General features: G+C 47.6%; 1 protein-coding gene across 1 annotated transcript in view; it reads right to left on the bottom strand.

Annotated features, from left to right (window-relative positions):
- LASP1 (LIM and SH3 protein 1) overlaps positions 1–22,710 on the bottom strand; it is a 659,855-nt gene extending 637,145 nt beyond the window's left edge. Inside the window, exon 1 of the mRNA XM_078645624.1 lies at positions 22,429–22,710. Within this exon, the coding sequence (XP_078501750.1) occupies positions 22,429–22,497 (69 nt within the window). The 5' untranslated portion in view covers positions 22,498–22,710. The remainder of the gene's footprint in view (positions 1–22,428) is intronic.
- Positions 22,711–27,920: the final 5,210 nt, after the last annotated feature.

Genomic DNA, 27,920 nt, shown 5'->3' with positions numbered 1-27,920 from the left:
GCAGCCTTTCGGCAGGCGAAACCCAAAAACAAAGATCTTGTGCTTTGGAAAAAGGTCAAAGAGCTTTTGCTGGTACTTAAACAAAACAAAATTAGATATGGTAAAAGAATATAAATATCTGGGCCTATGGTTCGAATCCTCTTTAAAATGGGACAAACATGTGGAAAACCAAAATGCAAAAGCTTTTTCCTCCATTTGCGGCTTGAAAAAATTTAACAAGAATTATGGGGATATGTCACACAATTAAAAGATCAGGGAGGTCTCCTTACAAATCCAATTAGGGACAAGGAGCAATGACCAATATTAGGAAAGAAGGTCCCTGTGTTTCCAAACCTGGAAAGGCATATACAGTGCACACCTTCAAAACTCAAAAAAACATAACTGCCATGAATACATTTATAATAAACCACAAAACAAGAAAAAATATGATCAAAAAAACAATTTAAAATGATGTTTGAAAAAATTTACAATTTATTCAATATTAAAAACAGTACTTTCGTACACAATTAAAGTGCCATAAGATAGTTAAAATTGTGTCAATACACAAAGCGTACATCAAAGACACTGCAGCCATAATCCAAAAAGTAGAAGGCCTATCTTTTAATATTGATACACACTTTTTAGTAACCCTCGATCGAGGCGCTGTATTCTAATATTCCGCAGGACAGCACAATAGAAATGGTCGAATCTCTTCTATATACTAGTGACAGACTTGAATTCACAAGAAACATTTATAATTGACTGTCACTTTAGTTTTAAAAAACAACATATTTATGTTTAATAAAGACTATTTTAAACAAGTGAAAGGGACCAGGCATGTGAGCAACCTGTGCTCCCAGTTTAGCCTGCTTATATGTAGCAAAATTCGAAGAAACGCATATATTTAACCCCAAGGCTCCCTTTTTTGAAAATATATCAGAATGGTCACGTTTTATTGATGACGTTTTTTTTATTTGGACCGGATCATTAGATTTATTAAATGAATTTATAGCGTGGCTAAACCTCAGTGATGTCAATCTTAGATTTACGTCTAATTATGACAATAACCGTTGTGAATTCCTTGATATAATAAACAAACATGATGAAGGGATATTGCAGGTTGAGCTCTTTACAAAGAAAACAGATCGCAACACTATGTTGCACTATAAGAGCCACCACCCACCATGCCAGAGGGATAACATCCCAGTTTTCACCGCAACTCTTTAATATCTACATGGAACCTCTTTCCAAACTACTCAGAAAAGCCAACATTCACTTCCATCTCTATGCAGATGATACCCAGATCTATCTGGAAACAACCTCTCTCAAAGACATACAAAGACTCAATGATGTCTTGAAAGATGTCCAACGTTGGCTCACAAGCAATCACTTAAAACTTAACCCTGACAAGACAGACACCCCTCATCTCAAATAAGGAAGACAACCCACAAATTGCCGAGTGGTTGAAGGCCATTGATGCACTTAATGGAAATCTGATTCTAGCGGACTGTCAAACCCTTAGGCATTACTCTCGATCCAAAACTGAATATGACGAGGCACATTAAGAATTCGGTCAAAAGCGCGTTTCTTAGCCTAAGACTACTGAACAAATTAAAACCCTACATTCCGCCCAATGACCTCAAACAGGCCACCCAATCTCTGGTTCTGTCAAGACTGGACTATGGGAAGGCAGTCCTCTCAGGAATTCCAAAATCACACTTGGCTCCCATCAAAACAACGCTACATGCGGCTGCTAGAATGATCACCGGTATCAAGAAATATGATCATATCTCCCCCGCACTCAAGGAACTGAAATGGCTCCCAGCAGAAATGCAGATTAGCTTCAGAACAGCTTGCCTCACCCATAAAGCCCTTCACACCGGCAAACCAGATTACCTGGCAAAACAAGCATTTACAATGCAATGGTTTCGCCTTTGGAAAAGTTAGAGCTATTGGCATTGTAAATGACAAATTTTGTATTTATGTGTTGGTTTTGAAAACCGATAAATAAATGGCATTGTCATTTACATTGCCATTAGCTTAATCTCTTGCAAATGTGAGACCTATTGTACCCTACGGACAAGCTCAGCAGACAGCAATTACAACCACACACACACCCAGAGCCACACACACACACACACACCCAGAGTCACACACACACCCACACACACACACACCCAAAGCCACACACACACACCCAGAGCCACACACGCCCCCCTCCCCCCACCTCAGCTACCGATCCCGAAATGAGAGGAACCGTTTGGAACCACGTGTCCTGGAGGCGACAGGAAAAGTGGTGTTTATCTGATATTCCAGTATTTATTGAAATAGGTTTCCAGATTTCATCCCTATCTCGCCATACCAGTGTAATCTCACCGGTGACTAACTGCGCCTCAAGAAAGTCTACTGCCACCCAAGGCAGTCATTCCCGGCAAGCCTCATCCCAGCATATCCTCCTCTCCTGCCAAGGGAATAGTGAAAAACATCTTCTGTGTATCGTGCAGCGGTACATCTGGTACAATAACGAAGCTTTTGTAGTGATTGACAAGTTCTTGAGAGTACGCCAGTAACTAAGTGAGCAAATGAATTCGCTGAAGATGTCTGTGTACAGCCAACCCCAAAACATTTAAAATCCGGAGGGGTTAACTCCGTATTTAATCTTTGTGAGGATGATACAAGGAAGAACAGGTCGCGTTGGAAGACAGAGTACCTGTCCTCTATGAGTCGGTCTTACATTTAGAAATCAAGAACGCAATTTGAAGGGTAATGCGGACATTCGTTGTGTGGAAAGAGTAACTCGTTAAAGAGCAGGTCGCCACGTACGGAGGTCAGAGCCGTCCGTGGCAGGATGCGACCGAGTGCCCTCCGCCGAGATCTAGGTTTCCAGGGACCAACCTCCTCCATGGCGTGAACGCCGGCGGTCTGTGGGTGCTGCAAGAACACGTCAGAGGCAGGGACAGACACAAAATGGAGCGAGAGGTGGGCATTCCTTCTCGTGGATTCCGCCACAGGCCCAGCTGTCCCTCCCGCCGGCGCTCGGCCTCAGCGCGTTGCTTGGCTGGACAGTTGCCAGGTCAGTAGCCCACAGCCACCGCTAGAGTCCTGGGCGTAGTGACGCGCCCCTCGGCAGCGTCACGCATCTCTCTATACTACAGGGTCTTCTACGAATGTTTGTTGTTGTGGTGAGTCGAGTCAAGGCTGGGTAGCAAGTATTTCAAGTTTGACGGCGGGAGAGGGGTACTCGTGTCAGCTTTTCATGATGGGAAGAGTCCCGGGTGAAACCATTTCGTTGGGGGCGGCTCAGCATTCCATAAGCAAGGGCGGAGGTTTATTACAACCAGCCCGCACTTCACAGTCGGGGGGCTGTTACATTTGCACTCCAGGCCTCGGCGTAGTTGTGATTGTTACAGTCCTGTGCTTTAGGGTTGCAACATCGAAGCACTGGGAGTCGAAGGGGTGGGATGACACGAGGCATCGCTGGGAATGCAGGATCGTTACTCCCAGTATTAGAGCAGGTGGGGTAGTGGGTTGTCAGCCCAGAACTCAAGCATGAGGTGGAGGGTTCGTTGCTGAACTTGCTGTCGATCACTACAGATCTGGTCTTTGGCACTGGCGGGACCCGCCTACAGCTGCCAATGCACCGGTACTATGACATCGCACTTGTTACCACAGTACGAGAGCAGTTACTACAGCCCCGCATGGGATGACCGCTGCCTACCACAGCCGTCTGCTTCTGGCTGGCGCTTGACTCTACAATCAGCACCCTACAATTATTTATTTATGTATGCGTTTTTTTGTATAGCGCGGCGGACTTTACCCGAAGGTGTCAGAGCGCTCAATGATTCCAACATTCTATGCTACCTCCTTAAACAGATGCCTCTTCACCCCTGAAACACTCTCTCAACACCCCCGCCCCCGCTATTAGTACCGCACATCTAACTTTTAACCCACCCTTCTAAGATCCACCAATAACACAAAGAATTAGCTGCAGCTCTACTTGGCAGCCACGGTGGGCAGTACTTCAGGCACCCCCACATTCCATCGAGCGAGAGCACGACAGCTCCCTTTTCAGAAAGACATTCATCTAAGGATGGAATAAACCCTGCCACCACCCCCTTTCCAAAGGAACACCCCAGAAAATCTCACGGGAATCTACAATAAACAAGAAAACGGTCTCAGACTGATGAGATGGACCCTGGGATGCGTGCACTCGGACGGCCACACGGACAGCGGGAGGGGGGACGGGAACGGGCTCACGGACAGCGGGAGGGGGGGGCAGGAACGGGCTCACGGACAGCGGGAGGGGGGGGCAGGAACAGACAGCGGGACATCGCGCAACCCACCCCTGCAAAGGACACTTCCGAAATGGCGCAAACAAAGCTTTAAAAAGAAAAAACACGCCCACAGCCGCATGACGGGGGCAAAAGCCTAAAATTCTCGGGAACTCCCACGAATCTGCTCCGGCTATGACGGACAGATCTCTGTTCCAAGGGCTAGCCTCCATTTATGGAGCTAGCCAATGGAACAGAGAGGCGGTGACCAAGCCACATACTGTTCTCATTAGATTTCGCCTGCGCGAAACGCTGCTTGCGCAGCTTTCGACAGGAGAAACCTAAAAACTGCCTGGGACATGGGACGGACCAGAAGCCACAAACCTTCCCATCTGAAAAACGTACTGCACTCGGCACTGTTCTACAGAACAAGACGTTTAAAGCAGCGCCGATATCCTGTTATTAGAAACTGTATCGCTTGTTATTTTAAAAGTACAGCTAACATGTTGGCAACGTCATACCGGTACCCGACACCAATCCCGCTCGATCACAAATGACAAATACATTTACATTTATCCTTCATGTACTACATTTGCACCTCTGTATCCACGCTATTCCAGTTTAATCCAAAAAATGAACAATAAAGTAACTATTGTGCACAGTTTGCCTTATTCGTGGCTCTTTCTATGTCCTATTGTAAAACACTTCTCCGTACGTTTGAAATACATGAGCATCGCCAAACAGGGAATGCTGGAGCCGTTCCCTGGATCTCAGTTAGATAAACATATACATCAGTCAAGGCTCTTTGATTGGGAAGCAAGGGGTTAGCTGAATTTTGCCACAAAGACAAACATCACTTGATAGACTTTCAGGTAGTGTGGTTTCTGCTGTCTAGGGTTTAAATAAAAACTTCAACAACACTGGAGAATTCATTTAAAGAGAAGGCGAGCCTTGGCTGCTGCGTTGCATAATTTAGCTACACATCATAATAAAGGCCCTTTAAGGGGTGATTGTCTATGCTCAATGCATGGGCAGCATGGCTCCTAAACAGGCCCTACAAAAGGAAGCATCACTATGGTTCATGAAGGGCACACTTTCATTTAATAACATACATCACTGGACAGGACAGGGGGGGCGAAGTGATGTTTCTATTGCAGCGTATAGCTGAAGCACACTAACACATTTCAAGACATACTCTTTAAAAGGAACAATGAAGGTACATCACAGATGGCAGTGCTTGTTGAAAACACATGGAGGTCTCCTGACATCTTTAAAATGGAAGCATGGGGGTGCTTACCGCCTTGCACAATTTAGCTAACCTCTGAAAAAATGAAACAAGTCATGCAAGCATAAGGCGGGGTGTTGATCATATATTTCAGTTTAGAGAATAAATTAGCATAATGAGACGGACAATTTAAATGGAAGGGTGAACGTGTATTGTGCCATGCAGAGAACACCCTAACACGTGAACATCAGCAAACAGACCCTTTAGGCGAAATACGGAGGCGGTTCCGACTTTGCACAACTTAGTCAAAAATCTGAAAATCTATTGACACACCCTTTAATGGAACGGCGTTGCGATACTTAGCAAGTACCATAACATTAGTCTCTAGACAGGTCCTTCAAATGGAAGCATGTTTGCTGCACTTGGACTGCACAGATACCGTAAACACAGAACCAGCAGACCTCCCTTTGTGAAGAAGGTTTGAAGTTGCCCACGATTTCAGCGTTTATCAAAACTGCAAGAGCACAGACAGTCAGGGGAAGCGCAGAAACGAATCTTGGATTACACAGTTCATCAAAACACACATGACCATCAGCACACAGCGCGTTTGTGGACAGTTTAGTTAGTTAACGGACGGTAATGGTATGCCATTAGAGAGGAAGAAAGATGTGCCTCTTTAGCACACATATGGAGACCACTTGGAAAGCCCTCCCAAACTAGGTTTATCTCACACGTGATTCGCTAACCAGGGTGCACAGCAGTGAAACTAAACCGCATGCAACTCACTAGAACGGTCCTTTAAAAGTAAGCATGTAGTCTGTCATATGCATTTCACAAAGGACCCAAAAAAATGACAATCACTAGACACGTACTGTAATACAAAGCGCAGCACAGAGGAGAGCCGGATTGCACTCCTTAACCAACAACATAAAATGTACTATTCAAGGGGACTTGATAACTGCAATCAATGATGTTAGATTCTAATGTAAACATAACTACACAGATTCTTGGGAGGAACCAATGAGGTGGTTTCCTGTCTCTTTTTGTCTTTAACCCTTGGGGATTTTTAGACATGCTCTTTACGGTACAGTTAATTGGAAACAAGATCACAGACAAGCAGACACGTAAAAATAAAGCACGCCTGTGGTCCGTGCAGTGTATCAAAAACCAGTGAACTTCGGAATACAGAACCTTCACGCAAAACAAGGTTTGGGAGTTGCCAATTTAACCAAAGATTTAAACATCCAATAGACAACGAGCACACCCAAGGGGAAAGGGTGTTCCATCATTGCAGTGTGTGTGCGAAACAGTTCTCAGAGGCGACGCTGCAGCCTCTAGTCGGTGGAACGCCGCCGTGTGCAAGGCAGTGTTATTTTTTATTATGTCTCAAGCGCCACATGCCTGCATGGCTCTGTCTGGCCCCGGCTGATACGGTCTGGCGAAGCCTGGCTCTGAGCTGGCTGCAGATGGCTCGCCGCAGAATCTCTATGTGCCCTTTGAAGGCTGGTCGGGTATTGCAAACCACCTCGGGCTAGTAAAGCCGGACTGCGCGTAGTACAGTGCCGAGAGGGTGCCTGGATTTTGTCGCGAGGATGCCTGCCCAGATAAACGACGTATTCACTGTATTTATAGGATGCAGGAAAGCGATAGGACAGGCGGTAGGTAACAATAGCTCTGAAGTATCTCTGGGCTAGCTGTACATTGGTCGGCAGCTGCCTGCACCAGAATGTACTCTACACTGCATCCCAAGGTGTCCCTTAAAGCAGAGGGGAAGGACTGCCCCTCCTGGATTCTTTTGCAATGGTTGGAGGAAACCCCATGCCCCCTCCTTCCCCTGACAAAATCAGAGCAAGAGAGCAAATCACCGGGGCTGCGTGGGACTGACCTGCACCCGCTGGAGGGCGGGGCGGAGGCTGGTTGTCCCGGGCACAGCTGGTCGCACTGGAACGGCTGAACCGCGTGGAGCTGAACGGATAGCTCCAGGCGCCGAGATTGTAGTGCGCATACTCCAAAGCTCGGCGGATGAAAAGTAGGGTTTCCGGCTCACTGCGCATGCCCTGAGGCAGGCTTTCTCTGTGTTCACAGAGAGCTTCCGGCTCTCTGCGCATGCTCCCGTGCTTATTTCGCAATGATTTATGCAATGGCATCCCGAGGGATGCTGCCAAAAGGTGGACTTTGTTTTGAAGACCCTGCTTCTCCAGGGGCTTACTCTAGGCAAAGAACAAAGAAAGGTGAGACAATGGAAATATATGTGGATGAAGAACGACGCCACAGCTAATATACATATATTAAAGCATCACAGAACAGTAATTAATATACGGACAGCGGGAGGGGGGACGGGCACACGGACAGCAGGAGGGGGACGGGGAGGGGGACGGGGAGGGGGACAGGCACGGGCTCACGGACAGCTGGAGGGGAGGCGGGACAGACAGCGGGACATCGCGCAACCCACCCCTGCAAAGGACACTTCCGAAATGGCGAAAACAAAGGTTTAAAAAAAAAAAAATTCAACACGCCCACAGCCGCATGACGTGAGCAAAAGCCTAAGATTCTCGGGAACGCCCACGAATCTGCTCCGGCTATGACGGACAGATCTCTGTTCCAATGGCTAGCCTCCATTTATGGAGCTAGCCAATGGAACAGAGAGGCGGTGACCAAGCCACATTACTGTTCTCATTAGATTTCGCCTGCGCGAAATGCTGCTTGCGCAGCTTTCGACAGGCGAAACCTAAAAACTCATAAAAGCAGGTCAGTCCAGGAACCTAAGAAGCTCAAACTCCCTTCTACTCATCCCAGCTAAGACCAGAAAGAAAAAAACTGCTGACCGATCTTTCACCGGAAGCGCTCCCAGAATCTGGAATTCCATCCCCCCGCATATCAGAACCATTCCCTCTTATGTAGAATTCAAACGCCAACTCAAAAACCTGTTCCTCAACCGCTCCTTTGGAATTGGATAGTGGGGAGCAATTAACAATGATCGAGCTCCGCTCCAGCTCTAAGACTCTGAAGATCCTTGAAGAAAAAAAATTGTCATTTATTACAATGTGTTGCTCTTTCTTTTTTTCGCTCCTCTGTGGATATGTCTCCCCTCTATTCTATATTTGATGATTATCTGTGCTGTACCTACTGTAAAGCGCTCCGATACCCTGGGGTCTGGCTAGCGCTATAGAAAACTTCACATAAAAAAAAAAACCACACCACACTTGGAGCAACGAGAAATACCACTGGCCTTGATTTGGTCAGTTAGGAAAGACCTCACTCATCGACCTGGTCGATGACATGCTTCATCATCGGGCCCCACTGAAGAGGCAGAGTGCCTCTTCAGTGTGGTGCGACGCCAGATCTACTGCGGAGCAGGTTTTTTTTGTGAGTTCAGGCGTGATGTGAAAATTAATTAGTGGTAGTGTGAATTAAAAATGTCTTCGGTGTATCAAAATTTTTTTATTATATGATCACTAGGACATTGATCAAATTTAATGTTGGAAGATGAACCCAAATAATTCCAATAAATATTTACATCAGTCAACATGTTTCTGCCTTTGAAACGGTGTAATTTTACCAGGCATTCGTCAGGACATCAAAATGGACTAAACCCTGGCGGTATGAGCACCCTAAGGCTCACCCCAACCATGGGACGTGAAAGTAAAAGGTGAAAAAGAAAAGAAAAAGTGCAAAAGGAAAGAGCTTGCTCCTTCCCGGTAACTCCTGGTTTGGGAGGCTTACTAACTTTAGGATACTGCACCTGTGGAAAAAGTGACATAGACAAACACACAAGACAGGACAAACAGTTAATAGCCGGTCTGTTTGGAGTATGCTTGCAGTGCTCCAATTGTGATAGGGCTGCGGGTGGCAGAAAGACGCTATAGTTATCACCAACCTCTGCCCATGGGGAGGCGAACACTGGCTCAAAGGAGTGTGGTGAGCTACACGTGAATAAGCTATGAGAGAGAGCCGTGATTAAAAAGGGAACCTGTGTTCCGATTCAGGATCAATGGACCATGCGGTTGGTGATCCTGCAGTGAATGCAGAGATAATTAAAATACATTACTCACTTGTAAGTTACATGTGATCGGCACCATGGGTCACGGGAGGGGGGTGGTAGCGTAATTGGCACACCCTTCGAGATGGAGAAAATGACATTCATGGTCAGAAAAATAGCCAGATTGTTACTTAGCTTAGGCGTGATGCTGAAAGTACGTCTTTAGTTGAGCGTTGCTGGATTACTTACGCCCTAGACGCCAGGCACCCTCTCGGAACCTGCTACTCCCTTGACCGGACCCCGACGATGGAGAGCGGGGCGGTGAGGGAGAATAAATGTCAAAGTATCGCGGCTCACTTCCTCGGTGGTTATAGCCCCGGGTAGCTGGGGAACAGTGTCTGATCGGATAGCCAATCGTCAGGTACGCCGGGCGGTGACGGTATTTTTCGACTAGAACGCTTCATTCGTCTAGTTCGGAAATTGATAAAACTTTGTTTGAGTCAAAATAACAGTTGGCAAGGAGAAGAGTCTGGCTTACAGTAGGTTGATCAGACTAATCTCCAAAGCTACCAGCAAGGATTATGGCTTTATTCTACGGGACCAACTGAGATCCATGACTAAAAGAGGGGCATTATAACAACACTTTTTTTGTTTACAAAAATATTCTCAATAAAAACCACTTGAATTTAAAAAAACTAGTAAAAAAACTGTACTGGACGGGGCGAGCTGAACGGGTGCGGGGGGGAAGACTAGTCTGGCGCAGTGGAAAGGCATGCTGGACCCCCCACTATCTCCCCCAAGACTGGGAACACATATGCGTGCTAACTGACAGATTGACTTCCAATGGTAGTCTCCGGTAATCCATTTTAAATATATCCACCAAATATATCACACCCCAGCGAGATTGCACAAATTAGGTCTTCGAGACACAAGTAACTGTAGGAGATGTGGTAGATCCAATGCGGATTTCGACCATCTAGCTTGGGATTGTGCTTCAGTCGCACAATACTGGATGAAAGTCATTGATTGTTTGAAAAACATGTCCAATCAGGCACTGCAATGTACACCTGCTATCAGTTTGCTTTATTTTGTACCCCAGGTTAGGGGCACGCTGGGGAAGTTTTTGAGAATTGCCTTGCTCTTAGCAAAGAGATGTGTGTCGTTGACTGACTTGGGAGAGTCACTGGTCCCTAAAGTAGACCATTCGATAAAAGGCATGATTTATTGTAGAGAGACCTTGGAGTTGTACGCTGAAGAACTTCAGTCCTACTTTAAACCCAAATATATCTGGGAGCCCTTACAGCAGTACCTGCTGGCGAAGAGTAAAGAGACCTCACTCCTGATCATTAATTAGTATTTTTCTGGTAGTGCATATGATCTGTTTGATGACATAAATGGCAAGTGTTTTTTTTTTAATGTTCATGTAATTAGTTGCAATATTCAACCACAAATTATGTTGGTTTTTTGTTGATTTAATTGGCAGTATACTGCCCTGCGAGGCAGTTTTGTGAATTATTTGTTTTTTTAAAATCAATAAACAGATTTACAAAAAACTTCAATGCAAATAAACAAGATTCTGCTTGATTGTGTGCTTCAGAAATAGTTAACACTATACATGCAATAGAAGACATCCATTTTGAACAAGGTGGAATCAAGGCAAAAATTAGACCTGGTTAACATAAGCTTGAAAAAAAAAAACACGTTTACAAGTCACAGCAAAATCATTTCAAATGCATTAACGAGTAAGTATATACAAGTAATTATAAGAGGAAGTTATAAAACACTCCTCTGCCCCTGCGTATCTGTTGGAAGCAAGGGCAGAAGATTTGGATAGGGATCAAATACAACATACAGTCATTTGTTGATAAAATGCAAAAGTTGAAGTGGGTAGAATCTGAGGCCCACAATTTGCCCATACTTTTCAATTTGACGAAAACAGTTCCCCTGCTTTGATAAACGGCAACCATCTCGGGACTCTTACATTTGAAGTGGAAGGGGAGAGAGTTCCATGTTCTGTGAACTTTAGGGAGGGACAGAACGCTGAACAAGGAACAAACTTTCTTGCCAAAGGTGCCTGCTGCTTGAAAGAAATGTAAATGTGCATAGTTGGTTAATCTGTAAATGTACAGGCTGCTTGGTACCGGCTTAAATGGATGGAGTCACTTGAACAGTATGTGTTTTTTTGTTTTGTTTTTTAGAAGTATTGTAAAGGGACCTGGTGATCTGTGGAAAGTGTTCATTTCATAGATATACATAAATTGCACTAGGTACAGTCTGCAAATTACTCAGATTAGTTTGGAAGCACATTTTTATCTAAAAACCTAAATCTTTTTAGCGCTTTGTTGCAGCCTCTCATACTGTGTGTAATGCAAGTTTAAAATATACATATTCACAGTGCTGTCACATACCGGGACCTTGCAACACTAAAAACACCCAAGTGTCCGGACCGCGGCGCAGGCCTGGCAGGGCGCCCTGCCCACAGAACACACGGCCTCTACCGAACATTTGAAGGGCAGAGCAGGGTTGCAGCGATCGAGCCGCGGCGGAGATGAGGCCCGTGGGCCCTGACTGGTCACCTTGGGCACAGGGTGATGGAGCCACACATTCGAGGGAGGCCGAGGAGGTGCCGGCGGCGACGCTGCACTAAGTCCCGACTATAGGTGGCTGTGGCCACACATGTCATTGCGTGACCCCTGGCGGAGACTAAGCTGTGGTCCAGCCCGCATGGGACACTGAGTGAGGAAGTTCGAAGTGGTGCATGGTGGCAGAGAAACGCAGTGTGCAGTGCGGGAGGGGCCACTGGCGGGGCCACTTGGGCCTTGGAGTGTGGGCGAGTGGTCTTCCCCCGGAGGCACGACCACAAGAACACGGAGACACGCGGCGAGGGCTGGAGTAGAGACCCCGGCGGCCTTCGACCATGACCAGAGGTGGGAGTGGAGGTGGAACCTCGAAGCAAGGGCCCACCGACAAATTCACGGGGCCGAGTGGAGGTGCTGGGACCTCGGGAGGCCAGCAAGCACCGGGGCCGGACAACGCAGCCCTCATGGCGGCCATTACGCAATCCAGGGACATGTTAGACGCTAAGATCGGGGCGGATGTTACTCTACTACGCCAAGACCTACGGAATGCCGTTGCCCGCATCGCCGAAGCAGAGACCAGACTTACGGGGGTGGAAGATGATGTAGCGACCCTGAAGAAAAAGGTGGCCAACATGGAAGGCATTCAGAGGGGCCTGGCGCTCCGGGCAGAAGACACAGAAGGGCAGGCTTGACGCCTCAACCTACGGTTCGTTGGCTTTCCGGAGGACTGCGAAAAAGGAGATATGGAGGCCTTTCTGACCCAGTGGCTGGAGGGATGGGCTCCTGCCGGAGTCCCTCTCGCGCTGCTTCATCATTGAACGGGCACATAGGGCACTTACCAAGAAGCCGCCCGTTGGCGCTCGCCCCCGGCCGGTGATAGCCAGGCTACTCAATTATCACGACAGAGACACTATCCTGCAACAAGCACGAGTGAAGGAGCCCCTCATGTACGATAATCAGAGTATTCTGATTTTCCCGGACTATACCAAGCTGGTGCAGCAACAACGGCAATCATTTACTGCAGCTAAGGCGCACCTGAGAGACCTCAAAATCCCATATGCTCTGTTATGCCCTGCCCGCCTGCGGGTGGTGTTTCAGTCCCGCACACAGTTTTTCAATACTCCGGAGGATGTATTCGCCTGGACTGATGAGACTGTTCGTGTCAGGGTGCACACGCCGCCGGCTCGAGACTCTGATTCGTCCTCGGCTGCGGAGCGACCGCGGACCCAGAGACGCTTGCGCAGTAGGAGCAACTGGAGATCCCGACGTAAGCGACACTCTCCCTCCAAAGAGGCCGTGGCTGAGGAGATTGCTGCCTCCGACAACCGGAAGCCAGATCCATGAGGGCTTGATGGACACGGATTACAGAATTGTAACACAGGTCGGCGCGAGAGGCTTAAGCGGCCACGGATCCTCCGGCCGAGACTAGTGGATGCCCCGGGAATCACTGCTAGAAATGTGTGATTGACAACTGTTTAGCGGATATGGGATGTGGGTGAGGGTGGTGGAGATGCAAATTAAAGGCGGACGCCATCCCAGAGTTTAGAGGCGTTCATTCTTAGGGGGTTAAGTGGGTAGTTCATGGGGATCCATTGGAATAGATGGTCTCCAGCCTCCCGTTGGGGGTTGGCGACATCCTGTTCCGTGACAGGTACTTCAGTGTTGTTGAGGTATGGGGAGGGGGAAGTTGGGTAGTTGAGGGTGCGTTGGGAGGGGAAGGGAGGGAGGGGGTGGGGGGTGAGATGGGGGGGGTGGATTGCACTGCACAATGTCATTCCGATTGTTATTCTTGGTGTGTACATGCCTACCTAGCCCGTCGTTGTGCCCTGTGATGTGCTTGCGATTGGATGGCGGTTGAAAATCTTGGTCGAGGGATGCCTAGGGCCTCCATGCGAGTGTTGAGCTGGAATGTGCGGGGGATGCTTGATAAAATAAAGTGTGGTGCAGTCCTGAGGTTGGGGAAACGGGAGCGTGCCGACATTCTTTTGCTGCAAGAGACGCATCTGTCGGATAACAAAACACTTAGCCTGCAGAGATACGGCTACGACCAGGTTTATCATGCTGGGTTTGTAAGGGGGTCGCGGGGAGTGGCAATTCTGGTCCACCGTAGACTGTCTTACGTCCACTCGCAACATTGGGTTGATCCACAGGGCCGGTATGTGTTTATAAAGGGCATGATTGGTACGGAGGCGCTAATACCGGCTCCTCCCCTATATTACGGAGCAGATCCACCCGGATCAGGCCGGGTTTATGCCCGGTAGCGCGACGAGACATAACATCAGGCGCGCGCATGTAGCAGTTGAGGCGATGGAGAAAACTGGAGCCCAGGCGGCGCTGCTACTAGCAGACATTGACAGGGCCTTTGACTCCCTGAGTTGGGTCTACCTCTTTGCACTTCTCCCGCGCCTCAATCTAGGGCCGCATTTCATGTCATATCTGAAGCTGCTGTATACAGGCTTGACGGCCTCGGTGAGAGTAGCAGGGGCCACATCAGCGGCCTTTCCCATTGGGCGCGGCACCCGACAGGGGTGCCCCCTCTCGCCGTACCTGTTCGCTCTGGCTATGGAGCCGTTGGCGGCATGGGTCAGGATTGGCGCACAAATGCAAGGATTCGAGTGGGAGGCGGGCCCGTCGGACAGGATTGCATTATATGCAGATGATGTCCTGTTCTTCCTTACGGAGGTGAATAAAACGGGACCAAGAGTTTTGGAAATCATGCGAATTTTTGGAGAAGTATCGGGATTGTACCTCAATTCGCGCAAGTCTACCCTCTGGGTGCTGGGCAACCGTGGCGAGGTAGGACCATGGGCGTCACTCCTGCAAGTAGCATCAGGGGCCTTAAGTACTTGGGGGTGTTCCTGACGACTACGCCCGCTATTGCTTGGGAACGCAACATAGTGCCGGTCTGGGACCGGGTTCAGACCGAAATGAAGTCCTGGTCTCGCATGCCCCTCAACCTATACGGTAGGTCGGCTATCTTCAAGATGGTCGCCCTTCCGCGCCTTCTGTATCAGTTACAGAATCATCCCTATTCGATCTTGCCATCATGGTTTCGGCAAATCAACTCGGCGTTGGGTCGGTTCCTGTGGGGGGGGGGGGGTGCGAGTTGCCTTGCGCACCTGCTTTCTGTCTACGTACTGTGGGGGGCTGGCGACGTCAGATATCTTGTCCTACTATCAAGCATCCCACCTCCTTGTTTTGAATGAATGGTGGTATGGAGACAGGGGAGACCCAGCATATGCACTCGAGAGATACTTGATGGACCCGGATACGCTCCATACGATTTTATACTCAGCACGGTTGAGGAAGGGGCTGCCTAGGGCTACCCAGTGGTCTTTCAAGTGTGGAGACAAGCGTTGCGTCGAATGGGCTGGTGAGGTAAACTTACGGAGGAGACCCCGCTCTGGCATAACGGGCAGCTGCCGGCGTTGGCGTCACTGCCGGGATTCCGAGGCTGGGATTCTATAGGAATCTCCACACTTGGGCATGTTTTGAAGGGCACGACCCTTAAATCCTTTCAGGAGCTCAGCGAAGAATACTGGATGCCCCGAATGCAGTTCTTTAAATACTTACAGTTCCGCCATGCCCTGGCGCCTACGCTAGAGGGACTGGACTCCTTGCCCGAGTTCAGCCCGATAGAGGCAAAGGTGTTCATGGGAGATCTGGCAGAGAAAAAGATTTCCCGCATATATCAGACGCTGGTCACACATTGCTCCTCCACTCTACAGTCTCTGCGGGACTCTTGGGTGAGAGATGTGGGGGAACTAGAGAAGGAAGATTGGCGAGAGGGCCTCGAAGCCCCTAGGGGAGCAGCTATAGCCATGCGCCTGCGTTTTATCCAGTTTAAATACTTACATAGGGCGTATTATACAAGGGAGAGGTTGTGGCGAGCGGGTCCGATTGCTTCCCCTACATGTCTGCGATGTGGTCATGAGATGGGCACCTTCCTACATACAGTGTGGAGCTGTGGTGGTTTGGCTGGATTTTGGACTGCCTGTCGGAGGTGCTGGGATGGGAATTGCCTTGTTCCCCCAGGCTTGCGCTCCTTCATGTCCTGGAAGGCGTGGGTGGCAATATCTATAAGAGGCATCTACTCTTACTGGGGTTAACAGTTGCAAAAAGGGATGTGGCACAGGCTTGGAAGGACCCCCGAGCTCCCAGGGTAGTAGTATGGAAAAAGGGCCTTGATTTTTGTATGGGATTAGAGCGGCCTATCTTCGAAGCCAGGGGCTGTCCTAAGAAACACTACAAAATTTGGAAACGATGGGCGGACTACAGAGGACTATGGCTGGAACCACCTGTGCAGATAAGGGACACAGAGGGACTGATGTGAAAGGGGCCAGGGGCCTATTGTGCACACTGATGTGTATTTGCGGACCCTTCTACAGAAGTAAGGAGACATTGTGCAGGGGGGGGTCCAAGGCGGGGGTTGGGTGAGTGGGGGGTCCGGGGGTATGTTTTGAAATGCTATTTGGACCGCCGATTATGCTATATTGTATCCATTGTAGTTCCTCCGGGGTACGGAGTGCTACGTTGATGTGCGGTCAATCAATAAAAAGAGTTGTTAAAAAAAAAAACACCCAAGTGCCATTTACCACTGCACTATTCACCACTGCACCAATCAGAATTCGATTAGGTCTCTCTCTAGTTACACACAGATATTGTGGAAACCGTCTTTTCATAGCGGATACCAAATGTCTAAATTTTCAGGCCCTCGCACAGTTGACATAAAATCACCAGACAAATGGTGCAGTAGAGCAAAGTGTGTAATAGGGACAATTGTAGTGGGAGTGAGGGTACTTATAGCAAATGTCCTGCAGTGATGGAATTAACCGATAGAGGTTTCACTGAATTAAAATAGTGCATCTCTTACGAATTACTTTAACTTGCATGTATTTTTCATTTAAGGTGTATGTTATTTTAACGGCGGCGGCAATTCTGCCGTGGTGCAGCAGTTTAGCAGAGTGGGAAAGGCTGCGACGGCAACGGAGGTAGTGCTCGCGACGGCCGTTGGCCGACAAAAGTATCTAAGGGGTTATATTCAGTAACTTCAAGGTGAAGGATCAACAAAACGTTTTGCTCTTTTTAGCCATGCCTTTGATTTCCCCCTTATGCTCACCGACTCCACCGGGCTCAGGATCACAGTTCCCATACTTTTTTTTTAATGCACTACAAACGCTGATAAAACGTAAGCAACGTATATGCTTTTCACCTCTGGGTTCTGAGTGACAAAGACAGCCCAACCTCTGCTCTCATTGTCTATATGATGTTCCATAGAACTCAGAGGAAAAAAACAATACCATTATTCACAGTTAGGCATCTATTAAGTACTAGACAACTTAAGAAGCCTAATCCCAAGAAACACTACGAAAGATGACCGGTTTCAAGTTTAAAACACGGGATTGAAGCGCACCCAGTGTACACCCAGAAAATCTAACCTTCACAAAGTAACACAGCATCACATAGTTTTACCATTAAAAACGAATTACAAGTGACTGAATTGACACAATCAGAAAAGAATTGGAAGACTTATTATAGATGCAGGACATGGTGAAGTTGCAGATTCTGCCACAGTTTATCAATCACCATCATGCAAGGTCCTTGCAAACCGTTTCTTTCTGACTGCGAGGAGCCTCTTCAGCTCTAAATGTATCAAGTCAAAACTCACTATTGCATATTCTGAAACAGTATTCTCAAGTTAAAATATGGGGACAGAGTCACTCACTGGTCTACATGTGTTCAGAATATGGCACCTTGATACAGAGGACAGTTGGAAGAGAGTTATCCCTGGTTATTGATTCTTTATTGTCCGTCAGAAAGACCATTAAGAAAATGAAGAGATGCCAAAGAGGCAAAATGCGGGGCTAGGAGTACAAGGCGGTTAACTATGAGCAGGAAAGTACAATTGGGTACAGCAGCATCTGAAATAAGAAGATGAATTAGGAATTAAATACATCTGAACTGAATACGTCAGGCTCCGGGTTGGAGGGGATCCTCACACAAGCCGATATACTCTTGGGTGTGGCACTAAAGGTGTGATTTTGCTTTCTTCCAATGCCACGAAGGAAAACAGGAGCAGACTTACCACTAAACACTCCTCACCGTAGTGGAATGGATCCAGAAGCTGCCGTTCAAGATTGAAGTGTACCTTATGCACAACTGTATGATTTATGAGAAGTGCTGGGATAGAAAATGTATGCTGTTCTGAGGAACATGCAAAAGAGACTGTGCAGGAGACCTGGTACTTGCACCAGACTCCCATATTCACCAAAATAGGAGAATGGAAAAAAATCAGATGTTTAACATTCCAGAGAAAAAGGAGGGAGTGACCTCAACGTACAATCAATAATGAGGCAGAGCTCCCCATTTAGATTTGTGCCTGAAGGCAGCAAGTTAGAGTTGTTTCCGAGGAGCAGCTGCGGCACTGTCAAACCAAATGCACATCTGAAAGTAATCAATATAGAACACATGGGCTCCACAATCTAAAATGCAAAGAAGCACCTTATAATATGTGATATGTGGGCTCTCTCAAGCGCTGCATAACACAAAAACGGATGCAACAGTGATTATAATGAACTTAACACACAACAGAAGAAACCATGTAAAGGTTTTGGCAAAATTGCACTGGTGAAAGAGCGGGAGTCACACCAATACATCCCCTTTTGTAACAAAGCAAGGTCTTTCAGTGTATTCTGCAGTTGCAGCTTTCCTCAAACATTAAACCAAATCACGAACAAATAAAAGTTTAAACTTCAAAATCTTGCCAATCTCTAGGCGAAGAAATGGTTCAGTCATGATCTGCTGCAGCATGGAGCTTCTGGATCTGGGTGTGGTACAAGACAAGCCCAGCCACATAGAGGTTTCTGCTACAGCAAGGAAAACTTTAAAAACATGCCAATTTTCTACTGTATTCACTCAACTAGGAAACCAAACCCAGACGCTGAGTCAGTGCCTCCAGTAAAACAACCTTTAATTATGATAAGCAAAGAGTAAGAAAACGAGTGACCACAAACCGGACTTTAATTTAACAGAAAACAATGCGGTGGTGAAAATAAAAGTATTATTTTGTAAATAGTTTTATGTTTAAGTTAATTAGAAATACAATTCCCACAAAGACAGACTCCATGCTGCAGTGGTATTAGATGGGGATACTACTGGCTGAAGCAAAGCAAAAGGTGATCATGGTCAAGTAATAGCAGAGACTGAGTGTGAGGCTGCAAAGGGGCAAGCCAGAGAGGCGGGAGGAGAGCTAACAAATCACGGGGAAAAGCAGAAGAATCAGCAGCTGGGACAGCACAGAAGGAACAGTACAACACCAGATGAACATGATGAAACGGAGTTCAGAGACCTACGAGCAAAATTCTGTCAGTAGCGGAAATCGGAGGCAAAGATGTGGTTTAAGACATTAAGAAAATGGAGATGCCAAAGAGGCAAAATGCGGGGCTAGGAGTATAAGGCTGTTAACTATGAGCAGGAAAGTACAATTGGGTACAGCAGCATCTGAAATAAGAAGATGAATCAGGAATTAAATACATCTGAAGGGAAAAAAGTCAATATTAGGTATTCAAATAACTAGGCAATGTATACTAGGTCCAAAGACTTACAACTCGTGATGGATGTTATTCAAGGTGAGAATGGATGTTATTCAAGGTGAGAATGGTCAAGGAAAAACTAGAAACGACTCAGGTTTACATCTCACCAATACGATCAAGAGGCCAAATCACCATGACACTGTAAATGTGTTCCATCTTAACATAAAATTACTGTTGATAAGATGTGTTTTTATTGATTCCAGAACAGGGGCCAAGCATCAATACAGAGGAAGCATTTAATTGTATTTTTTACTGTTGGACAGCAACATCAAACCATACAAACAAGGGAACCGAATTGGCAGTGTAGGCAAAGAGACCTGGTGCCGACTGACTTAGTCTCATCCAAGTCTGGTATTGATACTGCCTTGTAAATCTTAGGTAAAATTACGATTCAATGCCAATTCTTTTAAGCCCACACAAAAAAAAAAAATCAGGATCAGGACAATAATCAGTTATGGGGGGAGAAAATCACTAAACTTGCACAAACAACCTAGCATGCACAAGGATAAGTAAACCGTAATACCAAAAGATGCATATGAAACCAGGAAAGGGTAGCGCCAAAAAGCATCACAACACCGAAGAAGAGTGATCAGTTATTATAAAACTTTTTTATGAGTCACCACATACATTAATTATGCTAAGCGTGACAGGCGCTTGCCTTTTCTGAACTCAAAGACAAAAGGGCAACTTGATCATTGAACGACTCTGGCAATCCAGAGGTTGTGCCAAACTTAATCATAAAGGAAAAAAAAGCTGGACTTTAAAACAGGCATGATTCTCATCATGGATAAAAGGCTTTGATTTGAAAATGAAGTTTCAGACATCTAGACTTAATCAACCGATTTAGTGTACGAAGCCAGCTGTAGTAAACCATCACATCTTCCGATTCTCACTAAATGTGACACTGCATTAAGACTTAATACTGCTTTCCACTCATCTCACAATCGACCATTGGTCTACAAAACTAGGACCAAAAAGAAATTGCCAATGTGTGAACTATTATTCTGTATGTTATCTTACAAATGCATATCTAACGATAACTAATATGATGTAAGAGTTTAGTTGCATGTTGATATTTATATTGAAAGGAACCACACCACCTTCCTATTTTGTACAGAGCAACGTTCAAATAAAATATGACCATGTTTGTAGGGGCACGCACGGTGGTAGTCTCATAAACTAATTCAGCCACCTGAATATCAAATCTTACAATAACAAATTCAAGACTTTCAAATCTTGAAAATAATTCCATCTGCCCAAGTCTAATAAATGTTAAAATAACCTTCACGTATTTTGCCACTAAACAAAATGACATAAAATATTACTGACAACGACTGCAAAAACAGCTGCCTAAAATGGGAGTGAAATTGCTACTTTGATGAAAAGCTATAAAAAACTTCCCCACATTGTAAGGCGCCGTGCAATATAACAAGGAACCACTTCTCTACATAATAAAAGTGGTGCTTACATGCGATGCAAAAGAAAAACACTTCGACAGAAGTAAGTAACTGTGCAGTAGTAGGCTTGTTCATCGCCCTCTTCAGAAAACTAATAGCATTTATGAAGCCTCAATATTTCATTATTGGAGATTGTTCTCACAGCTAACGGCAACAGGTCTTCAAAGTTGCCAGCCTTATCCAAGCAACTACTTTCATTCCGATTTTCGAAGTCAGTGGCTAACAGATCATACTTCTGTTGCCAAAACATAGAGCAAGCAGCAAGCAAGGCATCGTCAGAGTGGATGTGGAAACAAATAATGATGTTCATAGCCAGGGCCCAATATAAAACTGTCCTGGAAAGTATCAGCTCGCTAGATATAGGTGTGCAAACATCCTGCTGCAGAGAGACAAGTCAAAAAGGGGGAGTGGTGCTGGATATTATAACTGGGGTACTGTTGAGAAGCAGACAAATTGGGAAAAACGACTCCGGGAACCAGTGCTTTAAATGGAAAAGCAAAAGTGCAGGTATTAACTACTTAAAGTACTTGCTTGCCCCGAGATGTGCCACCACGCTCATTAAATGTATTGCAGCGGTGCTGGGAAGTGTAGGTCCTTTCCATTTCAAACTGAATAAATGCAGGTACTTGGTACCTGTCCATTTACAGCACTGCCGGAAGCACTCCCTCCTTGGGCCACTCCCACAGGTGTGTCGAGATGCTTCGCGGCCTCCGTTATGTGGCAGGGTGCCCCATCATCGTTCTATGGGTGTGTCTGGAGAGCTCTCGCCCAGCAGTGTGCCATGACACCGAGTATGCACAGGTTCCCTCAAGGCTCTATGCGGGTACAATCTCACCCTAGGTGTGTTTCGGTACTCGCTATGCCGTACAGCGCGTGTACAGCGTTTCTTTTGAAGAGGTGGGAGTGGCGATGTCCTCGGGAGAGTACAGAAGCCCACTCACTCTAGATGTGTCACTGGAGGTACTCTTCCGCCCCCCTCCCCCCCAGGTGTGCATGGGATGTCTTCTCCTCACACGGGTATTATTGAGGTGTCATTTTTCCAAACGGAGCGTGCAGCACTTTAAGAGCGAGCTCTGGGGTTGCACGTCTCCCCGGTGACGTGGGCCTCCTCCCACCAGCCGATTTGTATGGGGGCATACTACACCGTTCGCCAGGGACGTGTGAAGGGGCTCTTGCCTTCCGAGATGTGAATTGGAGCTCACTTTCTTCCTGTGGTGCCTTAAAGGGGCGCAACGGTAAAGTCTCTTTCCTCCCACAGTGGGTAGGAATCAGACATCTGCAACTATGATAGGGGATGATGGTTGCTTGTGAAGCATTCCTTCTCCCATCCCCTCCAGGAGCCTTACCTTGTCCAGACAGTTGACCTTCTCAGTTGGGTAGACGATCTTGCCGCAGCGCGCACAGCTGGGGTTCATGGTGGGGCCGCTACCTCGCTCTTCGCACACGGGGCTCGCGCCGCTGCCTCTCCTCCTCACTCACGCACACTCGGAGCGCGCGCCGCTTCCTGCCCTTCCCACTGCTGCCAACCGCCACAGCCCGCTAGCGCGCTCACAACTGGAAGGTGAGGGAGGGGCCGAGGAATCAGAGAGCGCGTGATCGCGTGCGCGTACCCCACACGAGGAAGTGATAGGCGCGCTCCCGACCGGACACGTAGATGGAAACAAAAAATGTAGTAAACGTACGTATTCTCCAACACAGTTATAACTATAGACCAAGAAAATTGCTTACAAGACCAACAGAATCATGAGTTAAAACAATTATTTTTATTTTGGTATACATTTTTACGACATTACGTTTTAAAGTGGCAACTTTAAGTTTTTGACATCGCGCTTGTTACATACTTTATAATACGAAAGCATATCTAAATAGTTGTAGAATTAATAATTTTCTGAAAGATTAGTAACGCACGCCGTAGGAAGATTTGCTTGATTGAGCTTGACCTAACACAGCATCTCTGCACTACACCGCAGAGGACTGGCACCGCTTCATGATGGCGGCAATGAGTGTGAGGGTCACTGGAGGACACATGCCTTTCTTCGCTTTCTTTCCGATCAACTGCTTCTATATAAAACCCAAGTCCAACATGGCCGTAGTTTTCGGACCACTTAATAGATATTTTGTTGTTGCTGTTTTTTTACAGCGCGAACGCGACTCGAAGGAATTGAATTTATATTGCATAAGTTCGCATTCGTTTAGTGTTTTTTAGGCAAAGGGAGATTGGCGACTTGCCAAGAATCACGTGCATTTAAACTGACCCGAAACTCGGGCTTCGTTCCCTAGTTCCAAAGAGGGCAAAACTAACATGCATTGGCAAAGTCAAAAGATTTGGCATCACCCGCCAGGCTTTTGGCAATTCTTCTATTGTGTTTTTTCATCATGGCTTTCACAAAACTTTATTTTTTTGGAAACTGCGGGGACTTTGTCAATGTAAATTAAAACATTGACCAAAGATGCCCTAACTCCTAGGAAAGTCAGTAAATGGCTGAAGTGGGGGATGAGTTGCCCTTTGATGCATGCTTCAGTGGATTAGAAATAAATGTGAATGACACAGCCACAGATGTGTGGTTGAAAACCCCTAGAAGGAACTATGACATACACGTAATTTTAGAAAAAAATCACAAATGTCAGACCTAAATAGCCAATAGTTGTGCCACTGCCTGTCAGCCTCTTTCTTGCCTTTGACAAAGAAGGAAGGAAAAAAGCAGAAAAGGAGCTAAATCTAAACAAATTTGGCTGCTGGACAAAGTTAATGGAATGTTGTAGAGTGGACTGGGGGAGTAGAGTGTCTCAGGGGGGCGTAGTGTTGTAAAGTTGAGTAGAGTTCAATGGTTAAATGGCAGAAAGTGTCGTAGAGTGGAGTGGTGTGGGGTAAAATAGGGTGGAGTAGGTTAGAGTGCATTGGATTGGAGTAGAATGGGGTGGATTGGATTGCAGTGGAGCGGGGTGCATTGAAATGGGGTGAGGCGGAGTGGGGTGGATTAGATTGAAATGGGTGTGTTGGATTGTTACTGAAAGGACTAGGATAGGCTGGATTGGATTAGAGTGGGGTGGAGTGGGGTGGGCTGGATGAATTGGTGTCGGGTGGGGTGGGCTGAACTGTGGTGGGGTGGACTGAACTGTGTTGGGCGGATTGGATTGGGGTAAAGTGGGGTGGTTTGGAGTAGAGTGGGGTGGATTCCATCAATCAATCAATCACAGAATTTGTAGAGCGCACTACTTACACTGGGGAAGAAAAAGGGGGGGGGGGGTGTCGCTACTGGTCGAACAGCCTCCTGAAGGGCAGGAGGTCTTGGGTCTGTCGTAGGCTGAGTGGAAGGGTGTTCCAGGTCTTGGCGGCGAGGTGGGAGAAGGATCTGCTGCCTACGGTGGTTCTTCAGATGCGGGGGATGGTGGCGAGGGAGAGGTCGGCGGAGCTGGCAGTTGGGGACATAGAAGAAGAGCCGTCTGTTGAGTTAGGCTGGGCCTGTCTTGTGGAGTGCCTTGTGTGTGTGGGTGAGGAGTTTAAAGGAGATTCTCCTGTCGACGGGGAGCCAGTGCAGGTTTCTCAGGTGGGGGTCATGTGGCTGTGGCGTGGTATGTCGAGGATTAGGCGTGCCGAGGCGTTTTGTATGCGTTGCAGTCGTTTGATGAGCTTGGCTGGGGCTCCCGCGTAGAGGGCGTTTCCATAGTCGAGTCTGCTACTGATGAGGGCCTGGGTGACTGTTCTTCTTGTATCTGTCGGGATCCACCTGCAGATCTTGCGGAGGGTGTAGAAGCAGGAGGAGGAGACTGCGTTGACTTGCTTGGCCATGGAGAGCGTTGAGTCGAGGATGACTCCCAGGTCGTGTGCGTGGTTGGTGGGTGTCGGGGCTGCTCCCAGTGTCGTAGGCCACCAGGAGTCATCCCAGGCTGAAGGGTTGGAGCCGAGGATGAGGACCTCTGTCTTGTCCGTGTTCAGCTTTAGTCGCTGCTCTTCATCCAATCGGTGACGGCCTTTATTCCTTCGTGGAGGTTGGATTTGGCGGTGAGGGTTGGTGAGGGAGAGGATCAGTTGAGTGTCATCAGCGTAGGAGATTATGTTGAGGTTGTGCTGTCGGACGATGCGTGCAAGCGGGGCGGTGTAGATGTTGAACAGTGTTGCGCTGAGGGATGATCCCTGGGGTACGCCGCAGATGATCTCGGAGGCTTCGGATCGGAATGGGGGGAGGCGAACACTCTGTGTTCTGCCGGAGAGGAAGGAGGCGGTCCATTCAAGGGCATTGTCTCGGATCCCTGCATCGTGGAGGCGTGCGCGTAGAGTGCGGTGGCAGACAGTGTCGAAGGCGGCAGAGAGATCCAGCAGGATGAGGGCTGCGGTCTCACTGTTGTCCAGCAGGGTCCTGATGTCATCGGTGGTGGCGATGAGGGCAGTCTTGGTGCTGAAGTTGCTGCGGAACCCTTACTGGGATGGGTCCTGGATGATGTTTTCTTCGAGTTATCGGGTTGGAGTGGAGTGGGGTGGTTTGGATTGAGGTGGGTTGGATTGGGGTGAGGTGGGGTGGATTGGAGTGGGATATATTGCATTGAGGTGGGGTGAATTGGATAGAGTGGGGTGGGCTGGATTGAGTGGGGTGGACTGTATAGGGGTGGATTGTGTGGAGTGGACAGGATTTGAGTGGGGTGTATTGGACTGAAGTGGGGAAGGATTGGGGTGGGGTAAATTGGGTTGGTCTGGAGTGCAGTGGAATTGATTGGAGTGGGGTTGGATCAGATGATTTGGGGTGGGTTGGATTTAGGTGGTTTGGAGTGTAGTCTATTGGGTTGGAGTGGGGTGGATTAAGGTGGACTGGAATGGAATGGGGTGTGGTGGACTAAGGTCAATTGGATTGGAGTGGGGTGCGTGGATTGGATTAGGGTGGGCTGGATGGATTGGATTGAGCTAGAGTGGGGTGGACTGAACTGAGGTGGGGTGGGTTGGTTTGTGGAGGAGTGGATTGAAGTAGAGTGGGGTGGATTGTGGTGGAGTGGATTAGGTTGGATTGGAGTGGATTGGTTTGGAGTGGGCTGATTTGCAGTGGGCTGGGCGGGGTGGGGCGCAGGTGCGCAACACCCATTGGGCTCAAAGGTCTTGAGCCCCCTGTTGTGTGTGTCAACCCGGGCAGCTTCCCGGGCGCACACACAGACAGTTTTCGAGCTGTTGTGGTCTGGCGTTCGTCTTACTGCGGCCGCACCCGAGTACTTCACAGGTCTTTCAAAGACCATTTACTTGTTAACAAGGCTTTGTTGTTCTTTCACCCCTTCTTAGAGCACCTGCATCTTCACTCTGCCGATTGCTGGAAGAATTAGCCCCCCCTGAAATTTGTATTAGCCCCCCTCACACTCCCGCCCCCACCCCCGAAATTTGACACTAGTTGCGCCACTGGTGGGGCGATTGAAATAGTGTGTGGTGGGTTCGATTGGAGTGCGATGATGTGGATTGGGTGGATTGGATTGTAGTGGTGTGAATTGGATTGAATGGGTAGATTGGACTGGAGTGGGGTGGAGTGGATTGGTTTTGAGTGGACTGGATTTGAGTGGGCTGGACTGGAGCGGGTTGGATTGAACTTGAAGTGGGGTGGATTGGACTTGGGTAGATTGGATTGGTGTGGGCTGGAGTGGATTGGGCTGGGGTGGATTAAGATGGATCAGATTGAAGTGGGATGGGTTGGAATGGGATGGGTGGATTGGGTTGCAGTGGATTGGATTCGTATGGATTTCAGTGGGTGGATTGGCGTGGGGTGGGTTGGATTGTAATGGGTTAGATTGGAGTGGGGTGGGTTGGATTGGAATGGGGTGGGGTGGATTCGAGTGGGGTGGGTTGGACTGGAGTAGGGTGGGTTGGACTGGAGTAGGGTGGTTTGGACTGGAGTGGAATGGGTTGGACTGGAGAGGGGTGGATTGGACTGGTGAGGGATGGATTGGAATTGGGGAGAGGTGGATTGAAGTGGGGTATATTGGAGAAGATTGGAGTTCGGTGAATTGGGATGCAGTGGGGTGGATCGAATTGGGGTGAGATGGATTGAATCAAGGTGAGGTGGATTGAATTTGAGTTGGGCGGATTGGATAGGAGTGGGGCAGATTGAATTGGAGTGGGGAAGATTGAATTGGAGTGGGGCAGATTGAATTGGAGTGGGGCAGATTGAATTGGAGTGGGGTGGATTGGATTGGTGTGGATGGATTGGATTGGAGGTTGCCGTGTTGGATTGGAGGGGCAGATTGTTTTGGATTGGAATGGGGCAGATTGTTTTGAATTGGAGTGAAGCAGATTGTTTTGGAATGGAGTGGGGCAGATTGGATTGGAATGGGGCAGATTGTTTTGGATTTGAGTGGGGAAGATTATTTTGGACTTGAGTTGGCAGATTGTTTTGGATTGGAGTGGGGCAGACTGTTTTGATATGGAGTGGGGCAGATTGTTTTGATATGGAGTGGGGCAGATTGTTTTGGATTGCGGATGGGGCACACTGTTTTGGATTGGTGTGGGCAGTCTGGAGTGGGGCAGATTGTTTTGGATTTAAGTGGGGCAGATTGGAATGGGGCAGATTGGATTGGATTGGAGTGTGGCAGATTGTTTTGGATTGTGGATGGGGCACACTGTTTTGGATTGGGGTGGGACAGTTTGGAGTGGGGCAGATTGTTTTGGATGGAAGTGGGGAAGATTCGAATGGCGCAGATTGCTTTGGAGTGGGGCAGATTGTTTTTGATGGAGAGACATTGTTTTGGATTGGAGTGAGGCAGTATTTTTTAATGGATTGGGGCAGATTGTTTTGGTTTGGAGTGCGGCAAACTGTTTTGGATTGGGGATGGGCATACAATTTTGAAATGGAGTGGGAATCATTGTTTT

Source organism: Lissotriton helveticus, chromosome 5_1 (genome assembly GCF_964261635.1).
Source record: "Lissotriton helveticus chromosome 5_1, aLisHel1.1, whole genome shotgun sequence".
Classification (NCBI taxonomy): Eukaryota; Metazoa; Chordata; class Amphibia; order Caudata; family Salamandridae; genus Lissotriton; species Lissotriton helveticus.
Note: the sequence above shows the minus strand (reverse complement) of the source record. Positions and strands in the feature narration are given on the sequence as shown.